At 42.1% G+C, this 26,190-nt stretch overlaps 1 protein-coding gene across 1 annotated transcript in view; it reads right to left on the reverse strand.

The window, feature by feature from the left end:
• LOC126155175 (proto-oncogene tyrosine-protein kinase receptor Ret-like) overlaps window positions 1–26,190 on the reverse strand; it is a 241,641-nt gene that overhangs the window by 170,663 nt on the left and 44,788 nt on the right. Inside the window, exon 2 of the mRNA XM_049916212.1 lies at window positions 16,104–16,246. Within this exon, the coding sequence (XP_049772169.1) occupies window positions 16,104–16,214 (111 nt within the window). The 5' untranslated portion in view covers window positions 16,215–16,246. The remainder of the gene's footprint in view (window positions 1–16,103; window positions 16,247–26,190) is intronic.

A 26,190-nucleotide genomic window follows, 5' to 3' on the forward strand; every position in this document is an offset into this window, starting at 1 on the left:
ACCTATGAGAACTGCAGAGCCAGAATGCGGTCCCCAACGTGCTCCTCCAGGGCATCAAACACTCTCCTGCTTCGTCTTGCATGAACCACATCTTGTTGAAATCAGGGTCACTTTGAATAATGGGGATGAAATCATCTTACGAAATCTTCACGTACCGTTCGGTAGTCACTGTGCCGTCAAGGAATATTGCACCGATTATTTCGTGACTGGACACTGCACCCGTTGAGGGTGAAGACACTTCTCGATAGCTAAATGTGGATTCTCAGTCCACAAATGTGCCATTTTTGCTTATTGACAATCCATCCAAATGAATGTGGGATTCGTCGCTAGCCCAAATCAAGCATGCGCATACTTCACTCATGCTCATAAATTAAGGATAAATGCAGAATGTGGTGCCACGCAACGTGGAACTGCACAAAACTGGTGCTAATAGCATTGGCACATAGGGAACACACACGACACAAATCTATAAGCCCACGGTATTGGTGATAAGTTGAGAAAACCGTCCGGAAACACATGTGCTACAAAATGTCACTGTTTCCTGCGCAAGTACCCCGACATCAATATGGGATATGATTACCGTGCACACGTTCACAGGCCGCGCAATGGGTTAGCATACTCTGGATCAGGTGGTCGAGCAGCTGCTGGGGTACAGCCTCCCATTCTTGCACCAGTGCCTGTCGGAGCACCTGAAGTGTCGTAGAGGTTTGAAGACGTGCAGGGATACGTCTACCGATAGCATCCCAGATGTGCTCGATGGGGTTTAGGTCTGGAGAACAGGCAGGCCACTCCATTCGCCTGATACTTTCTGTCTCCAGGTACTCCTCCACAATGGCAGCTCGGTGGGGCCGTGCGTTATCATCCATCAGGAGGAAGGTAAGACCCACTGCACCCCTGAAAAGGTGGACACACTAGTGCAAAATGACGTCCCAATACACCTGACCTGTTACAGTTCCTCTGTCAAAGACATGCAGGAGTGTACGTGCACCAATCATAATCCCACCCCACACCATCAAACCTCGGCCTCCATACAGGTCCCTTTCAAGGACAATAAGGGGTTGGTATCTGGTTCCTGGTTCACGCCAGATGAAAACCCAGCGAGAATCACTTTTCGGACTATACCTGGATTCGTCCGTGACCATAACCTGGGACCACTGTTACATTGGCCATGTACACAGGCTCTCCTGTGACCAGGGGTCAGTGGAATGCTCCTTGCAGGTCTCTGGGCGAATAAACCATGTCTGTTCAGTCGTCTGTAGACTGTGTGTCTGGTGACAACTGTTCCAGTGGCTGTGGTGAGGTCAGGTTTCCTGTCTGCTGGAATTGTTGGCATAATCTTGAAATCACACTTTGTGGCAGACAGAGGGCCCGTGCTACGACCTTCTGTGTTTGACTAGCCTCCAGTCGCCCGCGTATTCTACCCCTCATAACGTCATGAATATTTCTTTGAGCCATTTTCAACACACAGTCACCAGTAGCCCGTCTGAAAACGTCTGCACACTTACACGCTGCACCGTACTCTAACATGCACCAACACACCTCTGCGTATGTGGACTGCTGCCAGCGCCATCATGCGATGACCGCAGGTCAAATGCACCGCATGGTCATACCCCGAGGTGATTTAAACCCGCAAACTGCACACCAGAGCGTTGTTTCACCGTGTATCAGCATTATCCTTATTGAGCTTGAGTGTAATTCCCATCATGACGCGCGGCCAACTGTGCAGTTTTAACGTTCTAACGTAAACTGTTCTGAAGTTACGACGATTTTATTTCATATAGTTCAATAATTGTCACCCTCTGCCTACTACTCGGTTGTGCAATAATTAAGGGCAAAAGTAACTTTTGGAAGATGTGTCACTCCCAACTAACATTGCTCGATGAAACAACTGCTACACTATAGTACGGAAGATTGTTGACAGAAATATGCAATAAGACGAGCAGGAGTGACACTGTTATTCAAAGTAAATAATTACACTAAAGTCACCACGATTCATTATGGTCCCCTAGACATTACAAAAGGCGGGACGTGGTCCTGAATAAGCTGTGTGATCATGACGGACGGAAATGCATTCTGTGCAACGCGCTCCCATGCTGGCCAGAAGGTGGGTAAGGAATTCTTGTGGTAGTGCGTTTCATCCTTCCAACAATGCGTCTGACAATTGCCGGGTGGTCATTGATACATGTGAACGTGCAGCAATAAGTCTCCATAACTCATTCCACATTTGTTCGGTAGGATTTATGTAAGGCGAACGGGCAGGCTAGTCCATTCGCCGAATATCCTATTGAACCAAGATGTCTTCCATCTCCACAGTTCGATGCGGCCGCACTCGTCATCCACAAAAGTGACGTAGGGGCCGTATGTACCTCTAAAAAGACGCACATGGAAAAGCAGTACAGTGTAATACTAACGTTGACTGGTGAGTTTTGCAGCCCAGTATGTCCAATAAACATCGCGAGACAGCTACTTTCGTCGTTATGTTTTGCCTCTCACCGAGGCAGCTGACATGCGTTTGTGAGGATTCGAGCCACCCAGGGATAACTGGATCTTTTTTTATTCACACGAAGTAATGAGTGCCATCAACTAGGGATCTAAATTTGATTCCATATTTCTAGATTTCCAGAAGGATTGTGACATCGTTCATCACAAGCGTCCTCTAATGAAATTGTGTGCCTCTGGAGTATAGTCTATATCAAGCGACTGGATTCGTGATTTCACAGTTCGTAGTTTTTGACGACAAGTCATCTAGTGAAATCGAAGTGATATCTGGCTTTCCTAATGGAGCATTAGAGGGCTTCTGTTCTTAACCTATATGCACTATTTAGGAGGCATTCTGAGCAACGATCTTAGTTTGGTTGGAGATGATGCTCTCATTTAACCTTAAGCAAACTCATCAGAATACTAAAAAGATACACAAATTATTTAGACAAGATATTTGTGTGGTCTGGAAATTGGCAGTTGATCCCCAACAATAAAAAGTGTGAGGTTCTCTAACATTCTTTTAAATTTCGGTTACACTATAAGTAATACAAATTAAAATTTTGATTCAGCACAATACCTTACGTTTACAATTATGTAGATAACATTGTGGAAAAGGTGAAACAAAGACTACGTTTTGTTGGTGGAACCCATAGAAGAGGCAAAAAAAATCTTCTACAGAGACTTCCTATACTATCCTTGTCATTCTCTTCCCAAACAGTGCTGGGTGTTATTGGATTCTTATCAGGCAGAACTGACAGAGGAAGTACAAACATTTCAGAGAACGTCAACTCGTTTTGTATTATTATGAAATAGAGGATAGAGTGTTGCGGATATGATAAGCGAGTTCGGATGGGAATCATTAAGCGTAACGGTCTTTTGGATGCGTCTAAATCTCTTCAAGGAATTCCAATCAGCAACTTCCTACTCCGAATGCCAAAATGCTTTCTTGATTCTCACCTACATGGGGAGAAATGGGTATCGCTATAAAATAAGAAAATTCAGAACACGCAAGGCTAGATTTATGTGTTCATTTTTCCCACACACTATTCTTGAGCGAAACGATAGAGAAATTGAAAGTGGTTCTGTTATCATATGCCAAACACTTAAGTATGAATTTACGAGTAACCATAAAGATGTAGATGTGCTTCTCACCGCCAGTTTTTCACCTGCAGCGGGAAGAAATGTGGTGGCATGAATTCCAAGCCACCAGATACACGTCAGTGTCCTGGCTTAAACTTTAAACCTCTTTCCAGTGTCTGAGGGTAACTCTAAGCTCTTTACATAAGTGATGAGGATTTACAAAACTCCTTATACTCTTTATAAAACTGGTGAGGATTCCAAAACTCCAACGCCCATCGCTCCGCGATTTCAGCATATTCCGATAAACGCAGTCATGCTTCATCATAAAAAAAGGTTAGCAGTTGTGGATCAACCTTTCCGCCGTGCACAGATTTCAGTATGTAGCTGCAGCAGCGACATCAGACAAGACTACCTGAATGGGTCAGTCGATGCACTACTATTACGTTGCAAGGTGTGGATTTGAGTTTGTGCCCAGGTCAGTGACAGATGCCGCTAACATACCGCTGTGAAATGCTAAATATTGAAACAAATTTCTCGCATTTCTTCCTTAGATCCGTCGTAAGTCGTCTAGTTAGTTTCCCGGTTGGAACGAATACGCAACTTGTCAAACTGTCCGCGCAACCCACCGGAGTATCATACGGTTATCAGAAGTGGCTTTCTGGGGTACTGGAAACCGCACAACGCCGGGAACCGTTTCCATCGTGCGTGGAATACCCTCTAGTACAGATCACGGAAGTAACTATGCTAAGTGTATTAGGCAATGAAACACATAAATTAACACACATAGCGTTCTCATCTCTCGACGAAAAAGCATATCTACTAGCAACTTTAAGAAGAGAAACCTCGTCCTTAAGACGAACAGAGAATGTTAGATACATCGTTAGTTCAGAATAGAGGACAATACCACATCTAAATTTAAAGATGTCTTCTTTTCAGGAAATGACACATTCTCTCAAAATGAGAAACACTGTACTTCATACGTAGCAGCTGTCTATACTGAAGCACTCCCGCTGGAGTAAACAAGTGGTATAATAATAATAATAATAATTTCGTTTGGTTCAGCAGCCTGGTGCAAGTGTTTCAAATTGGACACAACTTCGGCGATTTGCGTGTCCCTGACATACCACAATAATCCTCCCTGGGAAAAATGATACGCAGTTTAACTTGAAATCCGAATCACGCGTCGTTACTGGCAATTCTTCAAGTCAGTTAGAGGAAAAGGTTAGGTTAAAAGTAGACAAAAAATGTCGGTGGTTTGACCGGGAATCGATTCCGCAGTTGCTAAGTTTCCCAGCACGCGTTTAACCACTGGAGCAGATCCGACGACCGAGGAGTGAGGATTTATAATTATAAGAGATGGCAGGAGGCAGGCTTCCCCACAGCTTCTTGTTTCGACCAACGTGGCTTACTGCGTCTCGATGTACTCCTCATCCTCCCCTCTGCTGCCAATTGGTTGTAATAACTGTCAAACATTACCCTTCATTCTCTCTTTGGCCTAGTACCTGGAATAAATAATGTTCTCATCTGTTGATGTGCAGATCTATTGTTATTCTAGAATGAATATACTGGAAATTTTAAACATTTGAGTACCAGTGGTTACTGCCTCAAAGCACCATTTTATTATTTTTTTTATTTGAATTACTAGTGCCTTTCGCATGAGAACACCGATGTTATTGCGTAACAAAGAGCTCTAGGTGTACACCTGGGTACTTCTACTAATGTAGTGCATTGTAGCACTCATTTACAAGGTTCAAGGTAATAGCGCGGAGATCGTTCTACGTAATCGTACGAGATCGCGACGTGTGTTTCTTTCCATAGCGACCATGTTGAGGAAATCTTAGACAGGGTAAGAAAACACATCTAAAGCTATTGCAGCACAAATTTCTGTTTATAGTAGCGCTTTTATGACTGGTTTAGAAATGAAACCACTGGGGCAGTATGTGTTTTTGATACAAATTTATTAAATTTTAGGTTCATTTTTGCTTGTTACTTAGGATTACAATTTTTTAGGTATTATGAGGTAATGGAACATTCGAGATGTGAGATTGAGTGCGAAATTGCTTTCAAACGTATCACATGAAATGACCGGCGATTGAAAACCATGAAAACCTTATATCCCAGTGGTCTCAAAGTGAAAACGCGTCCTTAAAACGATTATTTACTTTTTTCTAATTTGTACTTGTATTCGTTGCTTACTATGATAGTAAAGATTAATTTTGTGAAAAATTTTAAAATAATATTCCTTTCGTATTGGTAGGACTCAAAGGGTTAAGAGAAAGAGCCATATCAGAAATCTCCAACTAAATAGAACTGTTCCAATGCCTTTAGAGTTGTGCGATTTTTGATGTTACTTAGAGGGGGAGACTCCTGAGGACGGAGGAGAAACAAAGAAAAGGAAGGTTAAAACTTGACATTCCATCAACGATTTGGAGAACGATGGAAGAACAGATGGAATCAAAAAAATTCTGTTGTGTATTAATATTCGCTGAATTAATTAGTTATGCGTATCCAGAACTTAATGAAAACTCGGAGATGGATCAACTTCTTTTTGTAACTTAAGCAAATCTAAGGAACCCAGAAGTACGATAAAACCATATTCTATGGCTACAGGCTTTTTAGGCCACTGGTAACACCTTAGTAGTACGGTAGCAGGCTTAGATAAAAAGTATTTAAGGTCACGATTAGTGTATTCATCTTAGGCTTAACAAGGACGAGGGTGGTATAATCGGTGATCTATAAAAAGGAGCTGGAGCGAGGACGGTAAATCGCAGAATCCCCAAATCAATATGGTCAGTACGGGAATCGAACTCTGATCTTCACGAGAGTTATTATTTCACACTCAGAATAATTATTGCGTTTGGACCCCATTTCGCCGACTAGCGTCTCTAACCTACTCCAGTGACCCTCCTGCGGAAAGTGTACCTAAAGTTTAACGTGACGACCTTGACGAATCTTCATATAATCGAGAGGTGAAGATAGGTAGAAGGCAGATTGAAATATTTCATAGCCCGATCGGTATTCGATTCCGCGACCTTCCGTTTTCCAGACAAGCGCTTTGCCACCAAATCATCAGGACAGACATTTCACTGCTAATATAAGTTCCTAGTCGAAGGAGCATACGCCGGTGGTTACTAAAGCTAGCGATAATTTGTAGTTAAAGTAACAAACAAAGTGAATAAATTGTTGGACTGAAAGAGTATGAAAAATGTACAGATAGTGAGTGACTATCTAAAGCTCGAAACTGGATATGCTTTTAACGTCTGCCTACCTCCCCGCAGAAAGGAGACGTCGAAGATGTTACCTTACCGGCCAGCATTTCGACATTGATGAATGCCTATCGAACACGCTATCGGCCGCCACCCCGAGTTCAGTTCACTCGTCAGGGCAGCTACATCATCAACGTTTTGTGGACGGGTAGCTTATTTGCGAAGGAGATAGTAGACACGAAGAAGGGAAAGGATGTATTGCATACCATCATAAATCACTGCTGCTCATTTACTTACTTGATGGATTTCCGCTTACTAGAATATCTAAAGACGTGAATGATTTATTTGTACTTATTTTTGCGTTTAGAACGCTTCGAATTCCCGACATCCAATAAGCGTGATGGTAGTTTATACAGCTTTTTAATGCGTTACTTTTATTTATGCCGATTGTAATGTCCTCATATTAGCGACTGCTTATATACAATCAGAATTGCTGAACCTTGGAAACACCCCTCGCAGGTTATAAATTTCTATCCGAGTAACCGTAAACACTAGCATATATGCAATAAATTTAGAAATGTTCGTTAACACGTCAGCTTCCATCTATTCTGAAAATAATATTAATCGGATTGTTATGGTAATGCGTCATTAAAGTGTCAGATCGACATCAGTTCTTAAAGTAAATGCAACAGAGAATTTGTGGATTCGTGACACATGCTGCATTTTTCAGACGACGCTTATTCAAGTAAGAATGCAACGATTACACGTTAATTCTGGCGTGGATCAGTGGAGTACATAAAACATAGATGATGAAACACATAACATTAATAAATATTGTTATTCATTCCTTTAAAACTAGATACTTTGACTAACAAATATATGAGTCGAGCTACTTTCTTGTGATTCGCCGCCAGTTTAAACAGGGAGACCTTTCGGTGAATCTTTCTCTGGAGGATTTTTGATGTTACTGGATTTTCCGTACTACAGAAACTCATTTGTGGCGAGGCATTCATAATGCAGCAGCAGCCAGGGAGTAATTTAGCGGTTAACTTTTGTTTTTTAATTGGGGACTGTTTCCATTTCGTGGAGCGGCAACTTCATTTCTTAGTTGGCTGCTCATCTAGGGTGGCTGGAATTTTCGGTAAAAGAGGACGAGGGATGTGTGCAGAGACAATGAAGGGAGAAACAGAAGATGCGCACGACACAAAATTGAGCGACATGTTAGCTGCGTGTATCACCCGTCGCCTAAACTGGTGAATAAGTAGGCAGTAGCCGAAGACTGCATGCTACATCTTGTCGGTCACTCGCAAGCTTCTTCGTTTCCGACGAGCAGCACTAAGCTGCGACATCTAGACGCGGCACTGAAGTATCTGACGTTTGGAATCCCAACTGAGTAAAATCGTCAACACCGGTTCCATGCAGTTGTCTCGTATAATGAACATAAAGCTGCCATCGACTTGAAAGCATTTTAATAGACAAGGTTATCCTGGAAGCGGTATACTCTTGCCTCCTACGATCTTTGAACTGATTTAACTAGCGATTACAGGGTTATATACACATTAACTCCCAACGACGTCATAACTTGTGATTCATGAAACCAACGAGTCATGTCCAGAGGTGAACGATGCGATATGTGACAGAAAAAAATCTAGTCCTTAACCCCGGACCTTGTGATTTGGAGTCACACAATGAAGCAGTCGTCAACCGAAGATTGGTTTTAATAGTACACTGGAGGTGATCGTTCCCTGTTTTCCTCTGAACTTTGAACAGACTTTCCCAGCCATTTATCGAGGAACCTATAGTGTAACAACACTGAACCAGGTTGCAATTTGAGATTTTTCCACTTATAAATGATTATCAAAAGTAAAAGAAGCGACAAGTGACAGGAGAAAACAACTTCTGTATTACTAAGCGGCTATCCTGGAACTCGGAACTCTAAGCGACGGCAGCTAACTTGTAATGGCTTCCAGGGTAACAAAAGTTAGATTTTCAATATATCCCATAGTTAATGACCGAAAATAAAATTTTTAAATGCTATCGTAAGGAAACTATTGAGATGCGTAATCATATTTTAAATATTTAACACAATAACACAAATATTGCAGTTAGAAACTGCGTATCTATCTTGAGGCAGACTAGCTGACCCGCAAATACCCGGACGTAATTCATCCAGTATTTTAGAATGAGAGCAATCGTTAAGAAACTTTTTCTTGTTCACAGCCACCACCAATCGATGAAGGAAAGCACACTTTATCACATAATACATTTTCCCTGTCCATGCAGTAGAATCCAGCATCAGACACGGCGTTTTAATTTATTGCTTCTTTACCAATGACTCCATTCGCAACAAAATTTGTAGACAGTATCCACATATACCACTGAATGTACCTGCCAAATTAGATCATTTTATGACACATAATTCTGAAGATTTGACATTATAGACATTTAGATCTGTGAAAAACCAGTTTGTGCTTCAAATGGAGCGCAGTATAACTTCAGCATCAGACATCTTTAATTTCTTACTACTTTACTACTAACTCTATTCGCTGCATACTGTGCAGATAGTTTCTGTATATATCACTGAATGAACCTGCACAATTATATCATTCTACGACACATAGTTAAGGGGATATGACCTCATAAACATTGAGATGAATAGAAAACTTGATATTGCTTAAAATGCAGCGCAAATTACCTAGACTTTTTTCATCCAGTGTTTCATAATGAGAGCACTTAGTAACTTTCAACAAACTTTAAGCCTGATTTCAAAACTTTCCTAAACTTTTTCTCGCTTCATGGTTAACATCAAATATTTAAATCAGAAGTTTGACGCTGTTTTATACATGGGAGTTCGATTCTGTAAAAACTCAGGGTTTACTAGGTACTAAGATCAAAAACTCGGACGTCTCCAATTGCAATCCGACATTTAGCCACGTAGACACTTAGCAACCGAAGATAAAAAACTTGACACGACAGAAATCATCCAACAGGCAGCCAACATTGTATGGGATCCCTGCATCCTCGATTAAGACCAACAGTTCAGTGCGACATTACTTGTTACCTTTACTAGAACACGTTTCCAATATATCCGAGACACTATGCTTTATTTCAGGTTGTTCAGCATAAACATGACAAAACCGAACGGTCTCTGTAATGTTTATATTTAGATCCCGTACCGCGATAGAAAGGAACAATGTAATAAGACACCTAGGAATGACGAAAGAATATAGGGATGAATATAAATTTCACAAGAATACAAGACTAACATAATCAATAGTATGAAAGCACATTTCATACATCCCTTTGAAAAAGAAAGCGGAGGTGAAGAAGAAGAAGAAAAACAAGAAAAATAAGGTGTGCACTGAATATACTTTTCGAAAACTGTGGATCTCTTACAACCGTGACACAACACGACGAGATCGAAAGAAATGGAAAAGGAAGGTATTTACACTCGTGCCGGACTGTCTTTAAAATTCATTTTAAAGAGTTATTTAAAAAAGGAAAACATTTTATTGTACAATACATTATTTTTAAAGATCTTGTTACTAAAATTTACTTTCTGCTCTTATCGTACAATATAGTCATTGACAAGAATCTGGTAAACCTGATAATTACGACAAGATGGTTCATGACGAGATTAAAATTTAATAACATTAACATATAAATACGAGCTCTCCATTACGCAGTAAGTACAGGCACACTACGTCATATGAACTACAATTTTTTCGAATGACTTCTAATGTTGATTCCCGTTGTCAGAAGCTAATCGGAATGGCTTAGTCTTTACTTCGAAGTTGAATTCGTACGTTGTTTTCATGTGCATTCATCGACATTCTGAATATCTGCGGTAGGTTCACTCTTATTGTACCACTGTCATGAGATAAACTTCGATAAGAGCTTGTCCACTGCGACGTGTTAATGTTTTAGTCGTTTTAGTTGTCATCAATCCGAAGACTGATTTGATGTATCTCACCACTGTAATCTATCCCGCGCAAGTCTCTTCATCTGTGCATAACTACCGCAGCTTACATCAGTTTGAACCTGCTTACTGTAGTCAAACCGTGGTCTCTCTCGACATATTGTCCCCGTCACACAACTCTGTTACCCCACTGACTAATCCTTGGCGCCTCTGTGCGTGTCATATCAGCCGATCCCTTCTCTTACTCAAGTTGTGTCATAAACTTTTTTTATACGATCTAGCCACTGATCTTCAGCACATTTTGTGTAGCTCCACGATTCAGAAACTTCTATTAGTTTTTTTTCCCAAATTGTTCAACGTCTTAGGTTCACTTCTGCACAAAGCTAGACGCCTTACAAATATCTTCAGAAAATACTTCCTAACACTGAAATTTATATTCGATGCCAACAAACTTCTCTTTTCCATAAACTTGTTTCTTGCTATTGCCAGAATGAATTTTATATCTTTTCTGTTTCGATAGTCCTTAGTTTCTTTCTTCGATCAAGTAAGAAAACTCAACTACTATTTTTAGAGCTGATTTCCCAATATAATTCACTCAGCATTGCCAAATGAAAGTGGACTACATATTCCATTACTTACATTAATCTTATATCTACAGCTATCTCCGCAAGCCACCTTGTGGTATGTGGCGGAGGATACTTTGTGTACCATTTCCCCCATTTCTGTTCCAGTCGCGAATAGTTCGCGGGAATAACGGTTGCCGGTGAGCATCCATGTGGGCTCCAATCTAATTTTATTTAAATTGCCTCTTCGCGAGACACACGTAACAGGAAGCAATCTAAGCCGTCGGGAAAAAGTCACTATATCAAGAAGGAGTTATGCGACATAAAACGAATGTTGGTAGGCGTGTTTCTACATTTGAGAGATGATGTCTATTCACATTTCACCGCAGTAGCATAAGAGTGGCACCAGTAGCGCCACTATGAGGATACAAATCATGTTTGCTTTAAATACCCGCTGTAATGATCGTGAGCTTTAGTTACCTTTGAGACTGGACATGGTGAGATGATGTTAGTCAAGAATGCCCTTAAGGGCCGCGCGGAATTAGTCGGGCGGTCTCAGGCGCTGCAGTTATGGACTGTGCGGCTGGTCCCGGCGAAGGTTCGAGTCCTCCCTCGGGCATGGGCGTGTGTGTTTGTCCCTAGGATAATTTAGGTTAGGTAGTGTGTAAGCTTAGGGACTGATGATCTTAGCATTTAAGAGCCCCAAGATTTCACACACATTTGAACTTTTTTTTATTTTTTATTTTTTATTTTATTTTATTTATTTATTTATTTATTTTTTTTTTTTGCCCTTAAGGCCACAAAGACGCCATTATCAACACGTGAGTTTTAAGGGGGTCGTGTAATATAAGTACGAGAAGCTGGATGCTCCTTCTGCGATACTGCAGAAACAACTGGCAGGATTGTAGCCACTGGCACCAGTGGTCACGAGAACGTACGGTCGCAAGAAGCCCGGGCTACAGAGGGCCACGTGCCCAGAAGGAAGAGCACAATTTTCAACGTATGGCTCTTGCGCATCGTACAGCATCTGCAGCAGCAAGCGAGCAGCATTTGGCACCACAGCGACACAACAGAACTGTTGCAAATCGGTAATTTCAAGGATAGCTCCGAACCAGATGCCCTACAGCACGCCTTAAACTGAACCCAAACAACCGCCATTTGCGGTTTCAAGCGAGAACTCACTGGAGAGCAGGGTGGAGGTCTGTTGTGTTTTCTGATGAACGCTGATTCTGCCTCGGTGCCAGTGACGACCGCGCGTTAGTTAGACGGAGACCAACCTGTGTGCGTGCTAGACGCAATGGATCTACAACTGACCTCATTGTTTGGGGCGCGATTTCTTATGACAGTAGGAGCACTTTAGTGGTTATCTTACGCGCCGTGACTGCAAAGTTGTACGTCAATCTCGTGATTCTACCTGTTGTGCTGCCATTTATGCACAGCATTTCAGGGGTGTTTTCCAACAGAATAACGCTCGTCCACCTACCGCCGTTGTATCCCAACATGCTCTACAGGGTGTCAAGATGTTACCTTGGCCTGCTCAATCACCAGCTCTGTGTCCCAGTGTCCCATCGAGCACAGTGGGACATAATCGGACTGCAACTCCAGCGTCATCCACAACCAGCATTAACCATCCCTGTATTGAATGGCCAAGTGTAACAGGCATGGAATTCCACCAGAAAAACTGACATCTGGCACCTGTACAACACAATGCATGCACCTTTGCAAGTTTTCATTGAACCTTCTGGCGGTTACGACGATTATTAATGTACCAGCAGCCGGTTATTAATATACCAGCAAGACAAATTTGCAATGGCTTATCTCGCACTTACATTAACCTGTGATCTTGCGACGACAATCACTTACACATGATACCTAGACAAATGTATTGCTGAAATTACATTATTCTTCATTAATTGTTTTTTGGTGTTCCGATTTTATTTCCGCCAGTGTGTCTGCAGACTCTTCTAGCTACGTACGCTCTCGGAACTTCAACAATAAGCCACACCTTGATACAGAGCGCCTCTCTCGCAGAGTCGGCCACTGGAGTTGGCTGATCATCTCTGTGACGCGTTCGTGCTTAGTAAATGAACCTGTAAAGAAACGTGCCGCTCTTCTTTGTATCTTCTGTGTTTCCTTTATCAACCATATCTAGATGGAATCCTATACCAACGATCGGAATTCAGGTATGAGTAGAACGAGTGTTTTGTTACCTGCTTCATTTATTGGTGGACCAAATTTCCGGAGGATTGTACCACTGAATCTCAGTCTAGGATCTTTATCACTTACGATTAGTTTTATGTGGTCGTTCCACTTTATATCGGTTCGTACGCATATTCCTTGCTATTTTGTGAAAATATATTTTTTGTGTGTGTTTAAAAAATTTAAAAACCTCTCTCACACCGGCCTGATTTATCTTCACTGATCAGGATAGTAAAAACATGCGTATGTGAAGGGAATTTTCATTCACAAAGCAGGCTTATAACATTCACACAGTTCAATACTGTTCTATCCGGATTAAATTGAGCTTAACTTAAATTCCATAAGGCAGTGAAGCAATTTCGAAGTCTCGGTGCGACGAAAATTGTCAGTCGATCTCCTGAAAACATTTGTAATAATTATTAACTTTCGGTGATCACATGGGGAAGACTGGAGATCTGCTGGTAAGACCGTGTTAGCCTATTTGTTTGAATTAATAAACTGGATATCTTGAGCGTACAAAACGGCAGGTTCGTCCAGTGTAAATCAGACGTTCCCCACTGATCCCGTGCTACACAGCGTAGTAAGCGGACACTGTCAATAATAATCAGTTAAATAATACGCGAACACACTTACTTTAGTTTAGTTCATGTATTAAATTCCTTCTCATACAGAATCTCATCAAGATGGCGACTAGCTCAACAATACATACATACACATCCTCCTTCTTGCACGGCTAATCGGCAAGATCACAATCATTCTTTTCATAAGAGAAAACATAGATAGCAGAGAAGCTATTCCATGGAGTAAATAGACGCTCCAAGGAGTAATAGGGCTTGAAACTACTTTGCATTGATAATCATCGTATATTAAAGTTTAGGAATCGGTAAGATAAGAAGAGATATTTCGAGATATGTACTGAGTTATATAATTTATAAAATTTCTGAAAATATCGCGGAGAGACCGCTGCAAGAGACATTACACTGTGATCGTTCTGCAATTGTGTAGTCATACAATAAAGGGTCTTTCTGCCTGTGCATTCGCAATACTTTACATCTGTTTATGTCAATGGTCAACTACCACTCCCTGCACCAAGCGCCGATCCTCTGCCGGTCATTCTGCATTTCGCTACAACTTTCTAGCGTCGTGACTTCTCTGTATGTAACAGCATCGTCCGCGAAAATCCTCATGGAACTTCCCACGTTATCTGTTAGGTTAAATAAAACGAAAAGTAAGGGGCCTATAACACCATCCTGGGGCACGTCCGAATTTACTTCTACGTCTGAAGACTCCTCTTCATTCAGAATGACATGCTAGAAACTCTTCAGTCCTGCCACACAGTTGGTCTTATATTCCATACGCTTCATTAGGCGCCAATCTGGAACGGTACAGCATACCTTTCAAAAAGTTAAGGAATGCTGCATCTTGCAGGGTACCTGTATCTACCGCTTTCTAGTTATCGTGGGCGAACAGAGCGAGATGTATTGGATCTCACGATCGTTGTTCTCGGAACCCAAGTTGGTCCCTACAGAGAAGATTTTCGGCTCCCAAAGACGTCACAACAAACGAGCGTAAACTTATGTTCCAAAATCCTACTACTGATCGACATCAGAGTTTGGGGCTTTAGCTTTGTGAGACTGTTCGACCACTTCTTGAAAACGGGAATGACCTATGGTTTTTCCAATCATCAGGAAATTTTAGCTACTCTCTGCTGCTACAAGAGGGGCAAGTTCTGCCGCATAGTCTATGTACAATCGTATTGGTATCCCGTCACTTCCAGTGGTCTTCCCTCTGTTGAGCGATTTCAGTTGCTTTTCGATATCAGCCGTTTTGAAACTTCCTGGCAGATTAAAACTGTGTGATGAAGGGACTTGCACAGCACCGCCCGGAGCGCCAGCGACCTCTCAAGCTCAGCGAGTATGAAAACCAAAAATGCAATCAACACTTAACGCTGACCATGAATAAGAGCAGCACGATAGTTTGCTGAACCACAATGAACATGTTAGAAGCTAGTTAGTTTCTGTATATCATTAACATTCTTATAGGCACAAGGGTCCACTGCGATTTAGTGTGAAAGTCACACCTTTCGCCGGCAAGTGCTCTACTGACTGAGCAACCCAAGCACGACTCACGACTCAGCCGTTTTGTCGTTCTTGTGACGTTTTACAAAAGCATTGCAGTGCGATCTTCCTCTGCGAAACAGTTTTAGAAAAATATGTTTAGTATTTCAGCATTTTCTGTGTCGTACTCTGTTTCACTGCCATTATGGTCACAGAATGGCTGGAAAGAATGCTCGAGTCGTTTACCGACTTAACATACGACCAAAACTTCTTAGGACCTTCTGAGAGGTCGGTAGTCAGAATTTTACTTTCGAATTCGTTGAATCTCTTTCGAGACACTGTGTTAATAATGATTTCGAAAATGAAGAAGGACCCCGAATTCAACGTCTCCTTCGGCAGGAATGACCACTAAAAAGAGTGTTCTGACCACGAAGCACAGTAAACTGGTTATTTGGCTCACAACGAATTCTACTAACGGAAACCTCTCGAGAGAGACTCCTAGCTCGGAGTCAAACGTCCCCGTCTGAAATGGTGACCGGGAGCGTAACCTGCTTAAAGACGAGGCAGCGCAGTGATGGCTGGATAGTGGGTACGTCACCTGGGGCTTTAGGTTGCAGGCGCCACTGCCGGCGGCCACAAGACGCACGGTCGCCACAGCCCACGGCGGCGGCGGCGCGTCCACCTCCGCGTCGCCTACGCCGTCTTCCATGGCGGCCACCGTCACAACGACTTCGGTATTGCCTGTAACCAAACATTAGTCATCACAACAAGCACACTGCCACCACAGGTAAACAGCTACCTGCACAATTGCTTAGACACACACGACGACCACTGGTTTACTTTTGTACTCGTACATCGAATTATAAGGAAACTGCATCGTTAAATACAAGTGTCATACCCAAATTAAATCATGGGAGTTGTTAGTGAAAACTGTGAGTGAACAACCTGTAAGGGTAGAATACACACAAGAAGCCCACGATTTTACTCATCTTTTACATGCTGGTTTAGTACGGTACAGTTCTCAAGGATTGACAAGAAGTCGAAGTTCAAAATTTTACAAACATGTTGGATACCATACGAGAGCGCCAGCCACCTAAAAGCGGCGTTAGGGCAACCAGCTAAGTCACCAGAGTCCTTGTTTTGTTCGTACTGCCTTGAGTTCTCGTCCTTTATTTATTTATATTCCTCAAATTAACAACCAAACTTTCATACAAAGTGTAGTATTGTCCAGAGATAGCGGTGCCACACCGAAGTAGACAACGCGAATCGATAATACAAACATTACCCAGGTCTTACTGCAATCCCCAAGGACGTGTCGGAGGCGCTAATGAAGACCACGCCTCCCTTCTCAGTACTGCAGCGCCATCACACTGAGGTCAATATAGAGCAGAGCATGGAACAGTTCCGCCCACTTTGTGGTTCCAGCTTCAGCTGTCAACATCATCCAGTAGGACGGAGTTAGGCGAAATCTATTTGAACGTTTTACTTCAAGAGGCTATTTGTGATTGCATGCATCAAGTGATGCTTTCATAGTCAGTGACAGTTGTAAGTATTCTACGCTCTCCTGTGACAAAGAACTGTCACCAGAATCTACAAAGCAGTCGCGAACAATTGTGGGCCGCTGACATGACGCGTTGCCATCCATAAAAATTCCATCGTTGTTTGGAAACATTAAGTCCATGAATGCCTGTAAATCGTCTCCAAGTAGCCGAACATAACATTTCCAGTCAAAAATCGGTTTTGTTGGACAAGAGGACCATGTCCGTTTTATGTAAACACAGCCGACGGCATTGTGGAGCCAACACCAGCTTACACAATGCCTTGTTGACAACTTGAGTCAGCTCTTACTGACTGAAGTCAGAATTTATGTGACCAGGCCATGGTTTTCCAGTCGTCTATGGCCCAACCGATATGGTCAAGAGCCCAGGAAAGGCGATGCCGGCGATGTTTTTTTTTAGCAAAGGTACTTGCGTCGGTCTTCTGCTGCCACAGCCCATTAACGCCAAATTTCACCGCACTGTCCAAACAGACACCTTCGTCGTACGTCCCACATTGATTTCTGCGATTATTTCACGCAGTGTTACTTGTACATTAGCTCTGAAAATTCCATGCAAAAGCCGCTGCTCTTTCTCGTGAAGGCCGTCGGTTACTGCGCTGTCCGTCGTGAGAGTAAATGCTTGAAATTCGGTATATTCTCGGCACACTCTTGGCACTGTTGATCTCGGAATATGGAATTCCCTAACGATTTCCGAAATGGAATGCCCCTTGCGTCTACCTCCAACTACCATTCCTCGTTCAGAGTTTGTTAATCCCCACCGCGTGGCCATAATCAAGTCGGTCACATTTTCACATGAATCACCTGAGTACAAATGATAGCTTCGCCAATGCCCTGCCCTTTAATACCCTGTGTAAGAGGTACTACCGCCGTCAGTATATGTGCCTATCGCTATCCCATGACCTTAGTCACCTCTCTGTAAGTGAAATAAATAATTAAAATTGTGATCAGTGTTTAGATATTTTAATTAATACTGAAAATACACTGCGTACAGCTTACTTTCCAAAAATGTTGTCTCAGAAAGCAGCTTTATTACACAGTGTTGTATGTAGCTAAAAGCGTCTTTAATTTACGTTGTAACGAAAGTTCTCTTTTTTCAAAATTAATTAATGGTGATGGGGTATTTTGCAAAATTTCAGATTATTACAAAGATTTATCATACAGTTTACAAGAATATTAATTAGGTATAAACTTTTATACCAAAAACTATTTCACACATCATCGTTCGGAGGATATTCCGTCTACATCTAAAAAGCCAAATTATCTTTCGGGGTTGTCTTTTAGCCCTTAAAAGTGAAATTGGGCACAAACAAAAACTGCGTATTGTACTAATTTGTCCCTCTAAGCATCTTCGGTTTCACCAAAAGCGTTTTTGACACTTTGGAATGTGGATGCGCTTTAAGTATCTTCAACGCAGTGGTTTCCATTGCCGTCTGCATCCTCACGGCGCTGATCATTGCTGATTCTACCGCCTTTGAAAGGCAGTTTCCCACCACAAGGGCAAGGGAGTGCCCTGAGCCTCTGTCCGCTCTCTTCTGCCCTCTTCGGCAAGGCCCTTGACGGAATGAGGGTGACTTATGTCGTAAGTCTTCGGCCGCCATTTCTGAAGATTTTCATTCAAAATTGAAGCAGTTGCGTGGCTAAAATTGGGGACCCAGGACGTTTTCGTCACTAGTCAAAAATACTACCCTTGCTGCATTATCTGTATATCTTTCTCGTAGAAGCACCACAGGGCCTCTCCCGTCTGACACCTACCATGGCTGAATGACTGATGGCTCTTGTTTTGGTATTTAAATGATTGTTTGTATGCATGACTGTGTGTCTGTATCTGTTATGCCCTATATTGTCTGATTAGGGTGGAGACTGATCTTTTATCTGAAGGGTCGGGTATTGTGTACCAAACTAATGGGTAAGATCGTGGGTCGAAGCTGCAATCTTCTCGTGGAGAGTTTCTCCCTTTCTCTCATGGTGTATGTAAGGATTGATGATTCGCCTAACAACTGTTTAATGTGCGTATTGGGCGTGTATCGATTGCATCAGCTATGGTACGGAGGATCCTGTTTTGCAGTGTCTGAAGTTTGTACAGATGGCTATCTGCCACCATTAACTACTGAGTCGCTCCATTCTATGTTTCTGCCGGCTGGGGAAATTTACCTTCTTGAGGGGATAAGTTTTCTAGTGAGCATGATAGCTGGCACGGTAACTTATACTCTTCTTTCCAATCCGAGTACTTCGTTCTTGCTCTTCTATTCTTATTTATCGCTCTTCGTTCTTGTACATACTGCATACTAACCCTCTTTTCCTATAGCTTACATCTGGTTTAGAAGAATTTCGAACATCCGGCGCCATTTTATATTATTGAATGCTTTTTGTAGATCGATAAAACTTATGTACATTTCTTGAGTTTTCTTAAACGCTGGAACTGCCTCTCTGGTGGTTTTACCTTTCCTAAAGCCAAACGTATCGTTATATATTAGATTATCATTTTTCTTTTCCATTCTTCTGTAAATTATTCGTACCAGCAACTTGTATCTGTGAGCTGTGAAATTGACTGTGTGTTAGTTCTCGCAGTTATCAGCCCTTGCTACGAATCTTCGAGACTGCGAGTTATTTCGAAAATCTGGTGCTATGCTTCCAGTCTCATAAGACTCTAAAAATGATCCCATTTCCAATATTTTTGGAAATTCCAAAGGAATTTCGTTTATGCCTTCCACCTGCGATACGCGATCGATAAATAAATGTCCATTCCCGATGTTTTCTTATAATACAACTATATCTTGCCTCGAATGTACTACCATAACTATCAGTGTTGTTACGATTCCTATCCGTAGAAAGATGATGCTTTGCTGCGACACGAGAGTTTGGTGGAATACTTGAAAAAAAAACTAAATCCTTCTTCTTCTTGGTTGGCTCTACAGCCCTAGAAGAACATTGGCCTCCTGTATCACCTAACTCCATTCTTCTCTGTCCATCGCCTTCCTTCTCCAATTTCTTATTCCCATCGCCTTTACATCTTCTTCCATAGCGTTCAGCCACCTTTTCCTGGGTCTACCTCTTCTCCTTCTCCAGTCAGGTTTTCCCATGAAAACTTTCTTGACACTCCAAGTTTCTGGCACTCTCTGTGCAGGTACTGCCCATCTTATTCTTCCTGCTTAATTTTAACAACAGTATCCCTCTGTCCAAAAAGTGTTTGTATTTCTACATTTGTCCTTACTCTCCAGTCATCTTCCTCTCTCACTGCTTCAAAAATCCTTCTCGGTATCTTTCTTTCCCATCTCAATAATCAGTTTTCCTACTTTAATGTCAATACCCAGCCTTCTGATCCATATATTACTATAGGTCTTAATATGGTCGCGTATATTTTCATTTTTGAATTCCTACTAACATTCCTGGAATTAAATACATTCTTCAAGGCAAAATAGCAACGATTTCCACTCGCTATCCTTTCTTCAATTTCTACTGCCACTTTATTGTCTTCCGTTATTACAGAACCTAAATATTTAAATGTTTTTACTCTTTCATATTCTTTCCCATTCATTACTATTGAATTCTTTTGTCCGTTTATATTGGGCTCCCCCATCACCATATACTTTGTTTTGCTTATGTTTACTTCTAAACCTACTTCTCTTGCTGCTTCCTCTAAAGTATCGTAGTTCCCCTTTAGTGCCCTTACATTCCTTGCCATTAATGCTACGTCTTCCGCATATGCTACCACTTGAACTTGCCGATTAAGTATTGTTCCTTTTGGGTTTATCGGCATTTGCCGCATTACCTTTTCTAAAATTAAACTAAATAGCATTGCAAAGATCACATCTCCCTGTCGTAGCCACCTCCGTACTTGGAATTCTCCAGACAGTTCTTGCACTATTCTTATTTTACACACTGTTGCTTTCATTGTCATTTCCGCTAAATTGACCAGTTTTAGTGGGATTCTAAATTCTTTCATGATCTGTATAGTTTTCTTCCTGTGTAGGCTGTCGTACGCTTGCTTAAAATCAAAGTACAACTGATGTAGTTGCTTGTCATACTCATATAACTTCTCTAGCACTTTGTATTAATAAAAATATCTGATCCATCGTGGATCTGTTCCTCCTAAATCCAGCCTGATAGTCCCCCGATATCACTTCTATGATCCCTTCAAGTCTGAAGGCTAAAATTTTACTAAATATCTTATATAATACGTCCAAGAGAGTGATTCCGCGATAACTACTACATTCTGACTTGTCGCCTTTTTTATGTAAAGGGCAGATAATTACCATTTTCCAACCCTTAGGCATTACCTCCTTTATCCATATTTCCTTTCTCAATTCATGGACTGCCTCCTCCATTTTCTTTCCCCCCATATTTTAATAATTCGGCCTCTATGCCGGCTTCTCCTGCTGCTTTATTATTTTTCAGGCTCTTGATAGCATTCTTCACTTCCTGTAGTTCTGGTACTACTTCTTCCCGATCCTCTACATCTGATTCCAATTCTGAGTCCTGCTCCCTTTCATTCTCAATCACGGTTCCTTCTTCTTTATCCCCTTCTTTCCCCTCGAGCAGTTCGGTAAAATACTCTTGCCACCTTTCTAGTACTTTGTTTTTATCTCCAATTAGATTTGCGTCCTTATCCTTACAAAAAACTGCTCGAAGTTGGAAACCTTTCTTCAAATCTCTCGTTCTTTCATAGAACCTTCTGATCTCTTTATTGTCTCCCATTTCGTCCAGCTGTCCTTCTCCTTTCATGCTGCCGTTTCTTTCCCCTACAAAACTTATCAGCTTTTTTCCTCTTTTCTCTGTATTCTTCTGCCGCTAACCTCGTGTTCCTTTGCAACATTCTCCGTCTCGCTTCATTTCTCTCGTGGATTAACGTTAAGCATTTTTCGTCGACCCACTTAACCACCCTTTTGCGTTGTTCTCTCCCCAGTATCTCTTCTGCAGCTACGCTAATGGCAGTTTTTAACGACTCCCATTTAGTTTCCACATTATCTTCATTCCCTGTGTTTCTCCCGGCTTCCAACATCTCTTCTAGTTTCTTCCTATATTCTTCCTGTGTTTCCTTCGTTTGGAGTCTTTGTATATTGTGTTTCATTGTTATCTTATTCCTTTGGTTTCTTACCAAATCTATCTTCTGCCTATATCTAACTCGTACTAAGCAGTGGTCTGTGTCTCCAGCTGCCCCTCTGCATCTACTAACTTCCATAATAGCTGATGCGTGCCTTTTGTTTATGAGTACGTAATCTATTTGGTTTCTTGTGTTTGCATCTGGTGATAACCCATGTACATTTCTTAATATGTTTCCTTGCGCGATAGGTGCTTTTTATTATCATGTTCTTCCCACTGGAGAAGTCTATCAGTCTGAGCCCATTATCATTACTGTCATTGGGAAGGCTTTCCTTTCCTATTATACTTCTACATACCTCTTCTTTCCCTACTTTTGCATTTAGGTCTCCAAAAGTATTATTTTCACATCGTGACTTTGAATTTTACCAATTTCTTTTTCCAATTTGGCATAAAATACATCCTTTGCATCTTCCTCTTCCTCCTCCGTAGGAGCATAGACATTCACTATTGTAACGTTAAAAAATTTTGCCCTTATTTTGTCACTTATTGCCGGAAAACCAGTTACATTATCCTTCATAGACCTATGTAGAAGGAAATCAGTGTCATAAAGGCCTGTATCTTCACCGCTACACATCATTAAATGTTCCCCCGACGCTATCATTCCTTGCCCTTTTCATCTACATTCTTGTATTGCTGCTATTTTCACTTGATACTTATCTAATTCATTCCCGATTTCTTGTAGATTGCCAGGCCTCTTGAGTGTCCTCACATTCCAGGTGGCTATCCGAATATCCGTATTCCTTCTCCTTAACCGTTTTTCTCGCCGGGTCGTCAACAGGCAATCCTTTCCGTTCCGAGGCATGTATATAGTATCCGCAACAACACTTTTTTCCGGGGTGGGGTTGTTAGCCTCACGCCCAACCCCCGACTTGGAGGACCTGGATTTTTTTAGGGTTTACTCCCCTAGGAGGTTTGACTTCTCTACGCCTATAGAGGCCCCCCCCCCCCCGTGCCCTAGGTTATGGGACACACTTTGTCTGTCTCCTCCATCGAGACCAGTCCGGCTTGGGTGACTCGGCCAGTAGCTACTCTATGGCCGGCACAGCTCTCGACTTCGTCAGAGGGCGAAAATCCTCCCGCCCGGTACTGAAGATTTCCTACGATAAGGTGGTGTCCCCTGGGAGAGAAAAAAAAAGTAAATACATGACGGAAAACTCGAACGCAGTACTGGAATCTTGTAGTGTGTCGCCTTAGTTGGCTGCACTGAAGCCGGCGCTCAGTAGCTTGCGCTCTCGTTGGGTTCAACAGGCTCGTAAAGCTTTGAACCTTGATTCCTCGACAACACTTGAGAAGCGCCTTGTACCAGAGCACCATTTTTTACGTCTAATTATGACACTTCTGGTGAAAGCTCCCTTGTTAGAATTACGAACTCCGTGGAAATACTGGGAAACACGCAACCGCTAGGCATAAGGCCGTGTTCACAAAGCGCGCCGGCGACGTACAAGGCGTTTCATATTTCCGGCGCGAGCAGCGGTGAGGACAAACAAGGGGAGCCGCCGTTGCTCTTCTGTATCAAACCTCTTAGACGTCTCCCGTCTTTTTAATTGTAGTTATTATTCAGCCTTCGGCCTCTCTACTCCTTTCACAAATACCTTTGGAATGACATGGATACATCGCTACTGTTTTAATTTTAATTTTTTTCCTAAGAAAAAAATATCTGACTGTTTTGATATTTCAAACTAAAATATACATTGCACATAGTCTCCTGCGCTAAAACATCAATACGAAGGGGCAGTTTTGGTTTCAGACATCAGTATGACACATAGTCATGTAGTACGAGCAGCCTGATTGTGTGCACCGACACCTTCAGTATCAAATATGTTGATAATGCCTTCTTCAAGTGGTTATCTACAGCCGATAAATATTTCGAAAAAATACTTTTCTGTGCTGACAGTTGTCCAGAAATCACAGGAATTAATGTGAGCATTTTCAGTTAAAAATTTCAACTTTGATCTGAGGCTTTCCCGACGTATACGCCGTTTGATGGGTTCTGTGGTGTCCAGCGGGATATGATCATCGAATGCCCATGATATTTCGGCATATAACCGTTCCGCCGTTATCGGGTGGTACTCATGCAACGATCTGTCCACTTTCAGCCAGCCGTTGTGGCCGAGAGGTTCTAGGCGCTTCAGTCCGCAACCGCGCTGCTGCGACGGCCGCAGGTCCGAGCCCTGCCTCGGGCTTGGATGTGTGTGATGTCCTTAGGTTAGTTAGGTTTAAATAGTTGTAAGTGTAGGGGACTGATGACCTCAGATGTTAACTCCCATAGTTCTTAGAGCCATTTCTGTCCACTTCCTGCCGTTAGTATTTATCCCTCGCGGATCCAGATGCGATACCATAAAATTTGAGAAAAAGTACCATGAAATGCTGGGAATGAGGTGAGCTGGGGGTACCCAGATACTCAAGCCCGAGAAAAGCTTAAAAATTATGCTCTGGCCGCATTCACTTTTAACCCTCCCCCTCCCCCTGTAAACTACGTGGGTTTTCGTAACACATACTTCAACAAAGACGACATAAGTATTACACAGAGGCGCCATATCAAAGCACGTAAAAACCTACGTATCCCAATGCATAACTGTGTTATCACACATGCACTCGAATATAGATATTACCAGATTACGGTTGGTTCTCACAAACATGTTATTCCTTAAATATTAAGGAAACGAATCAAATTTAAGCCATTCCCAAGAGTGCTTTCTAGGAGAGTGGACTTATGCCACGTATATCACCTTTAATAGTGTGAGAGGGGTGTACTCGAGAGATATGGCGTTAGGACGAAATTGTTATATTATCGTACACATGAGCAAAGCTACCTAACATCAGACCAGGACTTCTTTGTGCAATATAAATGCTACCAGAGCTATGGTGATGCTACTGTAAGCAGCAATAAGACTGTTACCTCTCCTACGGCTACCTATCGTGGTGCTTACTCACTCATAAGAAGCTCCTGCTTCTTCATGTGCATATTCGTGCAGCAGGGCGTGGGTGATAACTCAATGTATCAGCTATCGTAAATATGCATTTTAGTCTTTCCTCACTCTATTTCCTAGTGAGACACAGCCGCACCCATCAAACCAATACTACTGCTACTAATAATAATAAGCATGACTAACGTGGTAAGTGTAATTGAGGGTACGTAGCATTTCCGACTTAAAAAGCTGTATAAAATACATTAATTTCCTAAGGGACAGAACAGCAGTCTCCTGACCGTTCTAGTTGGTTTATAAGCAGCTCGAGCAGTGGATATACACTGACAATGCCTTCTTAGGACAGCAGAATAGTGTAGAAGGAAGTAGTTTTATCACTTTAAAGTTTGTCACAGTAGTGATTGGGGTAGGAAACGTGTGGGGTGGTTGTATGTCTGATGTTGGACAAATATATCCTCTGTAAGTGTATTAAGAGCGTTGCATTCTGCACAACTAATATTTCAGAAACAATATGGCTTTAACAATATAGCATTTTTAGGTGCAGAACCGTGCAACCATAGAGGTTTATGCTCTACTATCATTTCTCTCATGCTGGCACATTCATGGTACTGATTCCGGATAGTTGAATAATGCTTCATAATTCATAACACTGTTGATTTACATGAAATGTTTCAAACTCCATCTGTCTGGAGCTCCATCATGTACAAACCACACGTTGCTTCTTAACTGTCTGTTATATCACCACAGTGCTCTCATGTCGTCTATACAGCGACAAGAGGTTCTACCCTCCTCGACACGCATGGATTTGGAGAGATCTTGCGCATTTGGGTGGGTGTCGTGGGTAAGATTGGTGTTGCAGCGAAGATTGGCCCAAGACAATGTGGGAGGGATCTGTCAATATCCGACTTCATCCTACGAATGCGAGAATACTGTGTGAGACCCATCCACACCCATCCATCCCACTATGATCAATGCGCTGGAAAAATGTGGATAAGCTAATTGCACCGGTATAGGACATCATCTGGTATACTTTGATGTATATGGTGGAATGGACGCACTGCACAGTCATCTGTCTGCATTCACAATCTAGTATATGGCAG

The sequence above is a fragment of the Schistocerca cancellata genome, chromosome 2 (assembly GCF_023864275.1).
Source record: "Schistocerca cancellata isolate TAMUIC-IGC-003103 chromosome 2, iqSchCanc2.1, whole genome shotgun sequence".
In the NCBI taxonomy this organism is placed as follows: Eukaryota; Metazoa; Arthropoda; class Insecta; order Orthoptera; family Acrididae; genus Schistocerca; species Schistocerca cancellata.